Raw genomic sequence first — 13,885 nt, 5'->3', positions numbered from 1 at the left:
AATCACAATTAGTTGGAAGTTGTTTCTTGTTGAACAACGGCTTTATTTATTAACCACGCTTTTAAAGAAAGGAAAGTACGTTGGAGAGTATTTTATTATAATTGGAAAGTAAGACATTGCTGATACATGAAATTAAATAAATAATTAACCATTTAACTACAAAACTAATTTTACACATATTTATACTATTTTCCCTCTCTCAATTACTATTAAATGATGATGAATAATTTTATTTTTGAACTTTAAAAATAATAAATAATTTGTAATAATTAATTTTAGAAATCACGATAGATATTTTGAAACAGAAATAAAAAATTAATAAAAAAATCTTATCTTTCTAAATAAATGTTTTTAATTTTTCAATAAATAGACCAGACATGCCAATTAATCATAGCCGATTGATGTTTACACAAATTAAAATCATGATTATAGCCTATAATTTAATCAAACAAAGCCAACTTTCTTAATAAACATCAACAAGTACTTCACCCTTACAAACTTTGTCACACTATTTTTATGGACATGCCAATAAACATAATTAAAAAAAAAACAAACACTATAGCCCCCTTTCCATATTTTCAAAAAATTGAAGCTATGTACTTACTAACACTTTTATGCATCTAGTAAATTTAATGTTAACGTTATGTCCTTCTGAATAGATCACTTACCCAAAATTGTTACACACATTTGATGTAATGTCATGATTACATGTTCTATTTTACTTTATGCTTGTTTTTAATGTCTTTATGGGTATCTCATTATTAGTTAAAATATTTGAATCACTAGTGAAGTTAGAAATTTTTATTTGAGAGTTAAAAAGTTACCTATGATTTAAATTTAAAATCTCAAGGTAAATTTTGAATCTATTAAATTACTGATTTAATCTTTGATTTTGTTTTTGAAAGATTCAAAATATGTCTGTGTATAAGACCAGGGCCGGCTCCTGCCTTTGCAAAATAAGGCTTATGCCTTAGGCCCTCAAATATTGGGGTCACCAAATTTTTATCGAAAATAAATTACGTGTTACAATTTTAATAGAAAAAATTCATTATTTACAATAAAAAATATGTATATAATTTTACCTAGTTTAACATGTGTTGTGCTTAATTAGAAATAAGAATTAATAGTGAAGAGTGTTGAACAAAGATAATTACAAATATTTTTTTATTTCGTTTCAAGCATTAAAAGAAGGGAAAATTTCATATATGGCAAACTTATTAGATTAAATAACATTATATGGGTATAGTTTACCTAATTACTTTATATGGGTATAGTTTAGTTATTTTAGGTATCTTTAATTTTGTATATAATGTTTTTTTTTATTTATACAATTATATTTTAAAAAATGGTTTTTAACTGAAGCGTTAAATATGCTAACAATAAATTTAGATAATGCCACAATTTTAGGGAAACGTCCCTTTTTTTAAGCTAAACGTTCAAATTCAAAAAAAAAAATTGTATATATATATGAACTTACCTTTTTTGTATATTTATATATGTACATGAATATATTAGTTAAACGTGATATTATATACAAGTTTCTAAATGACTTTTTATATACTCCAATAATATATAAAGTTAATATATACTAACTTCAATAATTTGTATATAACTACTACAATATACAAATTATAATCGCATATGATATTTTCCCATCTATATAACTAAATCCAATTACTTTGTGTACATATGTATATAAAAAAAATAATGAGCCTTTCATATACAATTCCCTACTACCAGCTATTAAAACAGACATGTACATATCAATTTTTGTATATGTATATAAACTTAATATATACTAACTTCAATAATTTGTATATAACTAATAGAATATACAAACTCTAATCATATATAAAAAAAAATTCATCTGTATAACTAAGTCCAATTACTTTTTTGTATATATATACAAAAAACAAAAATAACATAAATATGCAATATACTATATACAATTACTAAACATGCAATTATACTATATACAATACTTAAGTAATATTTTTTGTATATTGACATCTAATTAACCAAAAAATTGTATCTAACTTTGTGTTTTAATACAGTACCTCATGAATATTATGTTCTTCAGATCCGACAACTTCAGAAGCATTTTCCTCTGATTCAATGTTTACAGCTTTCCTCTTTCTTCTTCCTTGTACTATTTTAATGCCTCTAGCTTTGACGTTGTTAATAGCTTGTTGAACTGCCGTAGGGTCGTTTTTTTCCTTTGATCTAAGCTCTTCCATTGTTTGTTCTTGTATAACTTGATTTGATTTTCCCAATGACCCTACATCAAACCCAAAATCTTGAGTTAACCCCATTGAAAACGATAGTAAAATGTCAACAACATTGACATGCAAAGGAATACCTCTGGTAATCCTCAAAGATGAAGATGATTCATTCATTGTGTGACCAATTTTAGATCTATCAGGAACAAAAAATCGATTATTTCATCAAAATATATGGGGAAAAAAATAAACAGAATACAAATACAAATTTTGAATAAGGAAAAAAAAAAAAGAGGTCAACTAAAATTAAGGAGTACTTACGAAATTGACTTCAACTTCGGGAGGGAACTTCAACTTCGGGAGGGAATAATCTAATTTTGGACAACAATTTGAATTTCAAACTGGATAGCTGGAGTATTAAATGTAGGAGAAAAATTTGGAATGTGAAAATGAGAGAGAAAATTGTTTTGTGTATAATTATATACAAAATTAGAAAATAATGTTTTTATACCATTGGTTATATAATAGGTTGTGGACCCCATTAAATATAGCAAACAAAAATAAACTATAATTATATAAGGTAAATAAATTAAACTATACCCCTATAATATAATTAGCTATGAATGTTTGTCATCCCATGTAATTTTCCCAAAAAAGAAAGCAGAACGCGTCCTTTTCTTTCCTTCTTTTGCTTCTCTCTTTGGAGTTTGGAGTTATCGGGCCCATTCACTTTTTTCTTTTAAGAAAAATAGTACTAGCAAAATATTAATTCAAAGCGAAACTTACGTAAATATATCATAATAAAAAAATATTTACTATTTATAGTAATAGTATTTTTTTCACTTGATTACTTTTAATTTATTTATAATATAAGTTTAATATATATTAGAAAGATAAATTTATTATTCAAATATAATACAAGTTTTAATGATTAATAATACATTTTAATACACTTATAATACAATGTGATAATTTTTTACCAAATAAATATAATATATTTCAAAAACAATTATAATTCAAATATATTGCATACATGATTCACTTTTAATACATATTACATCACAATGTTGCTATAAATGATAATAAACAAAAAGTATCGCTAAAATCAGTAATTATTTTTTGAAATGTATTAATTCATGTAATTTTCCTTAATTCAAATTGTATGCTCTCTCTTCTCCAATATTTTGCTCCCCATTTTTTTTAGATCTTGCTTGCCTCTTTAACTTTATATAAAATACAAATGTATACATTTCGATTGTATTTGTATAATGCAAGAGAAAATTATATATATAAATATAAATATATATATTTTTGTTCTATATATACACTTATGATTATACAAATACGATCTTTGTTCCCTGTCAAGTTTTCTTTTGTTTTTCTATCTTTCTCGCTTTATACAGACACGGATTATACGATTGATCTTTTGTATATGTATATCAAAACAGAAACATATTATATAACTGCTTTGTTTTGTATATGTATAGTGTTATATACATATATGTTTGTTATGAACCACAATTATGTAAACTATAGGTATAACAGACAAATATATTATTTTTATTTTTGCTATGTGTGAATGTTGATTTTATTTTATTTGGTTATAGAATAAAGACATATATTAAATGTATATCTTTAGGCGGATACAAAGGAATATTTATTAAAATTTCATGCGAATAAGTGTATTTTTACGTACGAAGAAAAGGAATTAAACAATTCATGAAAGATATAGTGCCAACTACTTGTGAGAGGAATTAGATTTCTGTATGCTGAACCGTAAGCTATAACATAAAGAACACAATATTTTTCGTGAAAAACTTCCTTGGTCAAGGAAATAAGAATTATGACCTACGTGGTGTAGGATTTCAGCAATCAAATTTCATTAAATTCAAGAGCGATTTCAAATTACAAAGGATAATCAAAAGGAAAGTCTCCAAGAAGATCAATCTTTTCCTCTTGTTACAAACCTCACGGCTTTAATTAAAGACTTCAATTTAGGATTTTGTTATGATTCAATAATAAATCCTAGAACAATATCAATTATATCATAAAGAAAATACATGACTTCATGACTTCGTTATAGTGTTGAACTTGATTCTTGAATATCTTTGTCTATCATCAAAACTTCGTACTTTTGAATTTGTGCATTCCATCAATTCAAAATAACAAACTTGAATATTGCAAGTTCAAATCATCTCCTTTTTTTTCCCTCTAAGATAAGGAAAATAGGCACAACCCCTGTAAAAAATAAATAATGTTCCATAAATAAATCAATCAAAACTTTACTGAATACAAGTGTAACGTATGAAGTTGTAACAAAATTACTTGAATCTGCAGAAATTGAATGTTGGTTTGATTCCTTGAACAACAAAAAGACCATCTTCATTAATGTCGCAGATGACTTTCGCGTATTTCACTAAGTGAATTGGAAGAAAGTAATATCCTGTATAAACACCATCGATATAAATCATTAGCAAGGTAGACGATACAAATTCGATATCATCATCATCATCATTATCATCAAGAATTGTAGCGTCTGCATGGATGAAATTTTTGGAATTCACTTCCTTCCATCCACCTTCACCTTCAATTCTAATTATGCTTTGAAATTTGTCGGGTCGTTCCGGAGAAACCCAAACTCTGATTTCAATATCATGGTTGCACCTGTTTTCTATAACTGTGAGTTTAGCTCCCATCAATTTGCGTGATCAGTGCTCGTGTGCAGTGTATGTATCGTGCTTGTGCAATGAAAATGAATTATGGAGAGTGAAAACTTTGTTATTATAATATATAGGGGTGTAAAATTGACTTCAATATTTTATATGAACTCTAGGACTACTCCCTCTGTCCTTTTTTTTTAATTTATTATGATTTTTGGCGAATATGAAATCAGCTTAAAAGTTCATGTTCAAACGATGATAATATGGTATTGCATGGATAAATGACTACTTAATGTTAATAAATTGAAGGTATAATATTTAAAAACAAAAATTGTGATTTCTTAATTCATAAAAAATGACAAATAAAACGAAAAAAATTGGACAAGTAAAAAGGAAATGATGGAATATAAGATACGCGTATAAAAAAAACACTTATCAAAGAAAAGGTCAAGTATCTACTTTAAATTTTAACAAAAGAAGATGTCAAATTAATCATAATGGAAATGAAATTTCAAGATAACGTTTAGGAAACATTCAAGCAGTGATTTATCTTACATGATTAGTTTTGCACTTTTTTCATTCTTGTTGTTGAAGCAGATCATAATATATAATTTTATTTTGCTTATATTATTGTTATATATAGAACTAATTTAAGGTAGCTTGCACAGTATTTGTATTTTACTTTCATTGTTTATTATATTTAATATTTTACTATGACATTAATTGTATGGGTAAGAAACGTTTATATTTTCCTATTTTACTTTATCTTTCTTATGCTCTCCTCCACAAACATTTTTCGAATGAACTTTTTTCCACGGTTAATGTGAAACTATTATAAGGCAAAGAGTAAGTTGAATATTTTGCTCTTGCATATCTTTAATTTGCTTTTATAATTTTTGTACGTACAACAGTACTCACTTTAACTAATTTGATGCTTTAATTTCCTTCATCAATTTTCCTTGGTCAACAAGCAACAAATATGGAAAAATTAAAGCTAGAATAGAATGAGAAAATGATTCTGATCTTAGAGTTGAGGAAATTACAAGGACGTCACATTAGATTCATCAAGAAAGGATACATCATATGGTTATAAAGCATATATACTACTAACGTAAAATGACAACCTTTATATTACCTGGGCATTATAAATTCAATATTGATCATAATTTTATTTCTTAGGTGTAAGGATATTAAGATTACCAAGGATCAACAATGATCATGAATATAATTCGTAAAGGCATAATACATACACATAATTTTTAACTTAGCTTCAACTGACAATCATAACCTTTTAACTTGGAGTGTGCATCAGTACTAGTCTTTAAACTTGTCTAAAATTGAACAAATAGACACATGTGTCCTATGTGACATAATCCATGTAGGATGCCAAGTAAAACACAAAATTGTCATGTAGGACGAATATGTCTATTTGTTTAACTGTCTACTTATGCACATCCAAAAGTTAAATTTCATATCAATGAGCTAGCAGAGAAAGATCCTTGAGTTGGTTGTAAAGCCTGATATGTTGTTTGGCAAGCGTGGACTAGTCGCCTTGAATCTTGATCTTGCTCAAGTTTTAATGAAATTGCCAAACACCAAGTGTATTGTGATTTGTTTTACATGAACTATTAACCTATAATCATGCCCTTGTCTTTGGATCATTTGTTCATGTTTGTTTTCATCACATGTGGAGATGGGCGGATGCAAAGGTCCCATCACAATCTTCATTGTTGAGCCATTCATCCCCCACAATGAAGAGTTTTATCTTAATATTGTCTTGGTAAGCTTATTCTGAACGTGGAGGAATCGACGAAGAGAACTGGGACAAGGTGTGTGACAGTCAAAATTGTAGGCATGTTAAGTCCAAAACCGTTCTATTAATATATCAATCTAAACATATATATAGTCCAGGTTAAGACCATCGGGACTTCTATTACATCAGATACAGTCGAGATCGACCATAACTTACGTGTTGTTTGTTGTATATGTCAAAGTAATCCAAAAAAAAAGGAAGAAATTATTCATTCAAATACCAATTTGACTAATTTCTGAAACAACGCTTACAGAAATGATATTATATAACACAAACATATTCAATCTCATTATGCAGTATTAACAAGGCAGATAAAATGACTAAAATTAACAAAAAAAAAAGAAGTGTGTTATTTGGTCTTAAAACAGTCAACATGTGGACTAATCTTGAAAGGAACATTGGCCTTACATATTCCAGGGACTTTAGCAGCACGGCTGACTGGACCTGGGGCAGCGCTAGAAACAACGCTCTTTATGCATTTGCAAGCGCTCTGGCGGTCAGCTATTGTATACGCACCATTGAGCATAGATTTAATCCCATTACAACACTCTGATGGCACACTTAATCCACCACCTAACACGTAACTAAGACATGGTTCGAGGGTTGTAAACACCGTGTTGCACGTAAGAGTTGCATCCTGAGAAGTCGTGGCTGTAATTGTAGCCATGACCACCGCGATGCAAATGAGAAGCATAGGAAATAGTTGCTTGTTTAGCATTATTGGGGAAATGGCCATCGATTTGTAATTTGCTAATCAATCAATGTAGACACCAAAGATGTGATAATTGACGAGTTAAGTTGGGCCATATATATTAAAGACACCAAAGGCATTCGGCCTACATGTGAAGTACGTCAAACATGTGAAGTACGAAACGAGTTGATATATATAGTAGGTTTCATATTAGACGGCTCGATTTCATAGAATCATTCTTTTAACAATAAAATAGTAAAAAATGATAAATTAAAAATATGAAATTAATATATATATATGTGTGTTAGTTTTTCACTTGGTATCCGGACTCAAACTGAAAATCTAAATCTAGACTCACGCTGAGAAGTCTCACATTAAAGGTAAATGCACGCGCTCTTTAATAAAGATGATATTTAGAAAGACTCAAACTCGTAATTTTTTATTATAAATGAAAAAATACTTGTTACTCAACTACAATCTTTATATTGGCAAATTAAGCCTTTATATATTATCAACTATGTACCCTTTAACCCCCAATGCATATATCCAAAAAATGCTACAAATCACTTTTAAAAACTACTAGTCAGAGCGATAATATAAATTATTAACTCATAAAAATGCTTGGTAGCAAAAAGTTTGGTCAATGTGACCATGTGAGCGAACACATGTATTTATTTACGGAATATTTGACGAATTTGATGAGAAACGTGTTTTGTCTAAGTCAGCATATTTGGCAAGTAATTTAAAAAATGTATAATATTTTTTTATTTTAAAATAAATTAATAAAATAACATAGTATGAAATATGTTTTTTATCGTTTTAGCCAAATGAATTTTTCCATATAATAATAAATCGAACCTACTCAACTTTTGTATACAGTATGATAGTTGATCATTCGTGGCTAATTGTGGCTATACTCTTTTATTTGGATTAATATCAACGGTATAGTTTATCCAACAATAAATTCTATTCTGATTAAAAACTAACACATAATCAAACCTGAACAGAAAATGTTGAATTGAATCCTATGAATCTTTACTTGAGAGGTTCCATCACAATTTAGCATACGGTGTAGCTTCACCCCACGGCCTTTTTATATTATTTATTGTAATATGAATTAAGGTAATACATATACTTTTTAAAAAAAACTTGTTGCCTTGTATTTAAACTTTTTTCTTAATCTTCGTTCATTGCTTTTTTTTCTATTGATTTTATTTATTTGTTTTATTTTATTGTCTTTTTTAAAAAAATGATTTCAAATTAAATTCAAGTGTCTTGTATTTAAAATAAGGGCAAATGACATACTTTTAGGGCTAAGTGACCATTGTCCCTTGTATGTTTCTAATGATCAAAATCTTTTAAAAATATATAAAAGCACGGATACATAATTAGGGATGATATAATAAAAAAGTGGCAGATATATTATATATTTTTTGTCATATTTTTGTATCCGCCTCATTTTTTGTAACATTTTTGTACTCGGACATTTTTACATTTTTGTATCCGCCTCATTTTTTGTCACATTTTTGTATCCGGATCATTTTTACATTTTGTATCCGCCTCATTTTTTATCACATTTTTGTATCCGCTTCATTTTTTGTCACATTTTTGTGTCCGTCTCATTTTTTATCACATTTTTGTATCCGCCTCATTTTTGTCACATTTTTGTATCCGTCTCATTTTTTATCACATTTTTGTATCGACCTCATTTTTTGTCATATTTTTGTATCCGCCTCATTTTTTGTCACATTTTTATATCCGCCTCATTTGACTTAAAAATGAGAAATTTTATGTATTTTTAAAACTATAAGGGATAACGGTAATAAGTAAACTTAAAAGATAAATTTTTATCATTTTTCCAAATATGTTAATTTTAGACCGATACCAAAACAAGTGAAAAAAATTGTCATTTACAAATAACAAATAAAACGTACAAATGATAGGGCATTTAATCAACAATAAAGTTTAAAAAGAGGAGAGAAACAAATATTTTACAAAAAAAAATAAAAAAATATATAGAAATGATAATGAAGCGGGGCGGGTTGCAATCATTTACGGGGCAGGGCGGGTTAGAGCTTTGTGGTTGTGGAGCGGGGCAGAGCAGGGTCAAATATAATCTTTCAAAATTCACCCGGGCCAAACAGGTTGGTTTTGGATTAAAAAATAAGTATACTTCACATTAATTTTTGTACCAGTGTTGCATCAGTTTGGGATTTTCCTTTTTCTTCGGAAAAGAAATTGTTTTAATGACCCAAAAATTAGAAGATAAAAAGTACTTGTTTACATTACTATTATATTTAATATTTTTTTTTATTATACCACATTCAGCCAATTTAAACTACCAAAAAGAAGTTATCAATATATTAATTTTAGCAGTCAAACAAAAAAATAAGTAGTTAACAAAATGTGACTTTTGGTTAAAAAAATTTTGTTTCTAGGATTTGAAACTTTTAATAAATTTTGTTGGCTAGGGCAAAGGGGTTTATGCGGGACAAGTAGAAAATTTAGTGGGTCCACGTGGGTTTGCCTCGTAACCGTCCTATCTGTCTCATTGTCATCCTTATGCGTATAATAATGTATATATTAGTTGTCTTGAGAACTTAACGACACATTGCCTCTTTTTATTGATTAATTAATGCAGCCTCAAAAAAGTTTTAATTAATGTGCCTCAAATCAAATATTTTTTTTGGACCCTACGGACCTAAAAGGATCCTTCCTAAAAACACATAAAAAATTTATTTGTATTTCATAAAAACATTTTCCTTCGTACCAAACACACTCTTAATAGACAACTATTGAGGGAGTTGATGGGAGAGGGGGGTAGCATAATTTTTTTTATCCTGAGATTATCTTTCCTTGTCAACCCTAAGTGCTTTTCTTACATAATATTGAGTAATATCACAATATTTCATTACTATTTATATAAGTTTTTTATATTTTAATTTGATAGCAATGTGGCAAAGTCTTACTTCAAGCAACTTATGGAATTGAATGAAATGGTGACAAAAATTGTTTTGGAGAGTCCTGGAATAAAAAATTACATTGATGAAATCTTGAATTCCAATTTCTTTGTGTCAAAATTTACTAATTACAAGATAACTAAAGGTGAGATGAAAATAAATCAGAATTACCTTCCCACACAGATTTTAGCTACTTGACTATGATTAAGCAAAATAAAATGGATTGCAAGTTCTCTACAAAAATGGAGAGTGGATTGAGCTCAATAATACTTCACCAAATTCCTATATTATTTTATCAGTAGATGCTTTTATGGTAAGTTATTATTTATTTTTGTGTACAGAGGTAAAAAGAAAACTTAAATTACTTATTTATGAGTATTTTTAACGCTTAACTCTTTATTATTTTGTGTGGGAGATGAGTTATTGCTATAGAAGAGGAGGATAAAAGAAATAGAAATCCTTTTTGTATGATTAATTATTCAAGCCCAACTAGAAGCTAAGATCAGAGCACTTTTGAAGTAACAAAAAAATTATTTGTATGTGATTTATGGAATACGATGCGGACTCTATCGTGAAAAAATTCACTAATATTTATATTAGATTAAATTATTTTTCTAACATCCCTTGAGGTGTCATCCTTTTTATTTTGAAAAAAAATCACTAATTCTTTTTATGTGTCGATGTTGTGGATTTACAGGAAAAATGATAGTTTGACATCTGCTGAACGCAGAATAGTAACAAGAAAAGACAAAGATAGATTTTCTATTCAATTATTTCAAAAGAATTAGTGGATGAAGATCACCTTTTACTCTTCACGCCTTTTAACTTGCTTGAATTTCATAAATACATTATGTTAGGTGCTAAAAATGGATTTAATCTCAAGAATTGTTGTGGTCTTTAAAAATTAATTTATGAAAATTTATCTATATCTTTTTGACGAATAGAATGTATAGTATGTGTGGGTGGTTGAATTTTTTAAATTTATATTTGTACGGCTATTACATATTATTTCATAACGTATTGTATTGTATTCGTTATATTATATTGTATTGTATTGTATTATTTTTACTAAAAAATATATGAGTGGTCTTTATATACTTTGAATTTATGTTTCGATGTTTAGTACTACATATAATTTCATAATATATTGTATTCTGTTGTTTTGTATTATATTATATCGTTTTGATGAGTACAATATATGTATACATTTTAATATTTTTTTCGTTACATTTAACACGCTCAGAGCCTACACCTTGGACTTGGCCGACACTCGAAAACCATTGTTGGTCTCCAAGTGAATCCTTAGCCAGAGGCGGATCTAAAATTTGAAGGTCGGGGGTGTCACAACATTCAAGTAAGATAAAAGGATTGGTTGCTTTAATTTTGGGTTACAATTCAGGTTAATAATTTTATTTTATTTTATAAACAAATCGACCAAATGTGCCTATAGTAATATTTTCTTTTAGATATTATGTGATCAGAAATAACTAAACAAGTCAATTTTTATTTTCTTTTGGAATTAAATGTATTATTCGCTGAAACTTTGAGAAGAAAAAAGTCACGTTAAAATTTGAGCTTGTATAAACCATCTAATAATATTAACATAATATATTTATCTTCCATTAACTTTATGTGTTGTTGGAGATATATAGTTGGAAAATAATAAAAATTGTAGCTTCAGCCTATTCATCTTACTTAGCAAAAACGTCGGTGAAGATCGAAAGAACCTTTAAATTTAAAAAAAAACAATTTTGAAACGTATGTTTTTTCTAAAAACTATTATTTAAATATATTCTTAATAATATTTACTTAACACTCATAATTCAGTACTCACTAATTGATAAAACAAAATAAACATGTTACACTCAAATCAATAGATTAATAATTAGAGCAAGAGAAAGTAAAAAAATAAAAATTAATTATGAAAAAGGGTCAATTTTGAATTAATAAAGAATAGTAAATAAATAAGAATGAATGGGAAAAAAGAAAAAAAGGAGCAAACAAAAAAAATTAAATGTTGTTAATGAGGTTTGATTTGAACCCAGATTGACATGGTGGCAAACTCTCTCCTTTGCTACTTGGGCTAATTCCATTCTATTGCCATTGGATGACAAAAGTAATATATAGTTAATTATTATACATATTTATATGTGTAATTTTTTTTCGAAAACACTGAATGTCATGACACCCCCACCTTAGCCTAGGTAGCTAGCTAGCTAGCTGACTATATAACACCTGGAATCTCAAAATGAAGAAAATCCTAATATATATATATATATATATATATCCCACTCTCACTAACAAAACATATTCAATGTCACCACATGCATCCAAAAATAACATAAATAAAACAACTAAAATTCACAAAAAGAGTGTCTTAATTGACCTTAGAGAAGTCAACATGTGGACTAATCTTGAAAGGAACATTGGTCTTACAAATTCTAGGGAGTGTAGCAGCACGACTAACTTGAGTTTCGTTAGCGTTTGAACCAGCGCTCTTTATGCATTTACAAGCGCTTTGCCGGTCATCTATGGTACATCCCATGCTGAGGAGAGATTTAATTCCACCGCAACACTCTGATGGGACGCTTAATCCACCACCTAACACGTAACCAAGACATGGTTCGAGGCTACTATACACCAAGTTGCACGTAACCAGTGCATCCTTAGCAGCTGTAGATGATGCGGTGGCCGCGGCTGCAGCCACCGCAAAGTAAACGAGAAGCAAAGGGAATAATTGCTTGTTTAACATTGTAGAGATGGCCAATATAATGTGTAATTTCCTAATCAATGTGTGTAGCTATTTATGAACACACGGTATGATAATTGATATATCAAGTTGGGCCATGTAGTAAGACATCAAACGTTTTTGGCCTCATTTCTTTACCCTCCATCCTTTCTCATTCCCCACCTTGTCTGGCTCCCAACTTCCAACTAATAGCAATTATGTTTTTTTAATTATTCTTACTTGATTTTATTGGTAATAGTGTCTTTTTTAACGTAATTTTCAAATATATCACAGATTACAAGGAAAAACAAACACAAAAAATTAGACAAAAAAAATTAAGTTACTTTCAACTAGAAAATAGATAGGTATGTCGATAAACAGTTGACTGCTTTAATAACGGTATACCGATTGTTGGAAATACATTAATTGTTTATTCATCCTCTATGAATAGTTTGAGGAGATTTTATTTTTATTTTGTGTTTATAAATTATACCCAACAACAACATCAACAAATTCGATAAAATCTCTTAAAATGGAATTTGGCTAGACTAAAGCGTACGGTGTATGCAGATATTATTACTATCTTATATGAGTAGAGAAAATGATTTCGAAAGACATTAACTTAATTATGTACATCAATCTTGATAGAATATGTGCCTTTACTTAACAGAACAATGGACCAGGTCCCTTACTACACGAATAAGTATAAACAGAAAGTTAAATGCAGTTTGAACCAACACAACGATTTTACGTGGAAACCTCCTTGCTTAAGGGAGTAAAACCACGACCTGTTCTCAACAGGACTTTTCAAACC

The 13,885-nt window shown here is 28.5% G+C and overlaps 2 protein-coding genes, 1 long non-coding RNA gene and 1 pseudogene across 3 annotated transcripts; 1 reads left to right on the top strand and 3 right to left on the bottom strand.

Moving 5' to 3' along the window:
• Positions 1-2,014: 2,014 nt before the first annotated feature.
• Positions 2,015-2,678, bottom strand: LOC114078299. The gene is made up of 3 exons (XR_003579888.1): positions 2,541-2,678; positions 2,360-2,415; positions 2,015-2,278 (listed from the first exon to the last, which is right to left on the bottom strand). It is a non-coding gene; the product is annotated as an uncharacterized LOC114078299 (long non-coding RNA).
• Positions 2,679-4,405: 1,727 nt separating this feature from the next.
• LOC107028306 lies at positions 4,406-4,923 on the bottom strand. Its single transcript, XM_015229332.2, has 2 exons — positions 4,545-4,923; positions 4,406-4,457 (listed from the first exon to the last, which is right to left on the bottom strand). Exons 1-2 carry the CDS (start codon positions 4,913-4,915, stop codon positions 4,406-4,408), a joined length of 423 nt encoding a protein of 140 aa, XP_015084818.1. The 5' UTR covers positions 4,916-4,923.
• A 1,818-nt stretch (positions 4,924-6,741) lies between these two features.
• On the bottom strand, positions 6,742-7,487 carry LOC107028160 (non-specific lipid-transfer protein 1-like). The gene has a single exon (XM_015229208.2). It carries the CDS (start codon positions 7,426-7,428, stop codon positions 7,042-7,044), a length of 387 nt encoding a protein of 128 aa, XP_015084694.1. The 5' UTR covers positions 7,429-7,487; the 3' UTR covers positions 6,742-7,041.
• Positions 7,488-9,410: 1,923 nt separating this feature from the next.
• LOC107028324 lies at positions 9,411-11,244 on the top strand (annotated as a pseudogene).
• Positions 11,245-13,885: the final 2,641 nt, after the last annotated feature.

Source organism: Solanum pennellii, chromosome 8, assembly GCF_001406875.1.
Source record: "Solanum pennellii chromosome 8, SPENNV200".
NCBI lineage: Eukaryota > Viridiplantae > Streptophyta > Magnoliopsida > Solanales > Solanaceae > Solanum > Solanum pennellii.
This window is presented reverse-complemented; position numbering and strand designations above follow the sequence as displayed.

Excerpts from the sequence above, each read along its gene's own strand:
- LOC107028306 (XM_015229332.2), bottom strand. The coding sequence starts at position 4,915 with ATGGGAGCTAAACTCACAGTTATAGAAAACAGGTGCAACCATGATATT. Across the intron at positions 4,458-4,544 it reads TTCAATTTCTGCAGATTCAA|GGGTTGTGCCTATTTTCCTT; the intron begins GTAATTTTGTTA and ends TATTTTTTACAG.
- LOC107028160 (XM_015229208.2), bottom strand. The coding sequence starts at position 7,428 with ATGGCCATTTCCCCAATAATGCTAAACAAGCAACTATTTCCTATGCTT.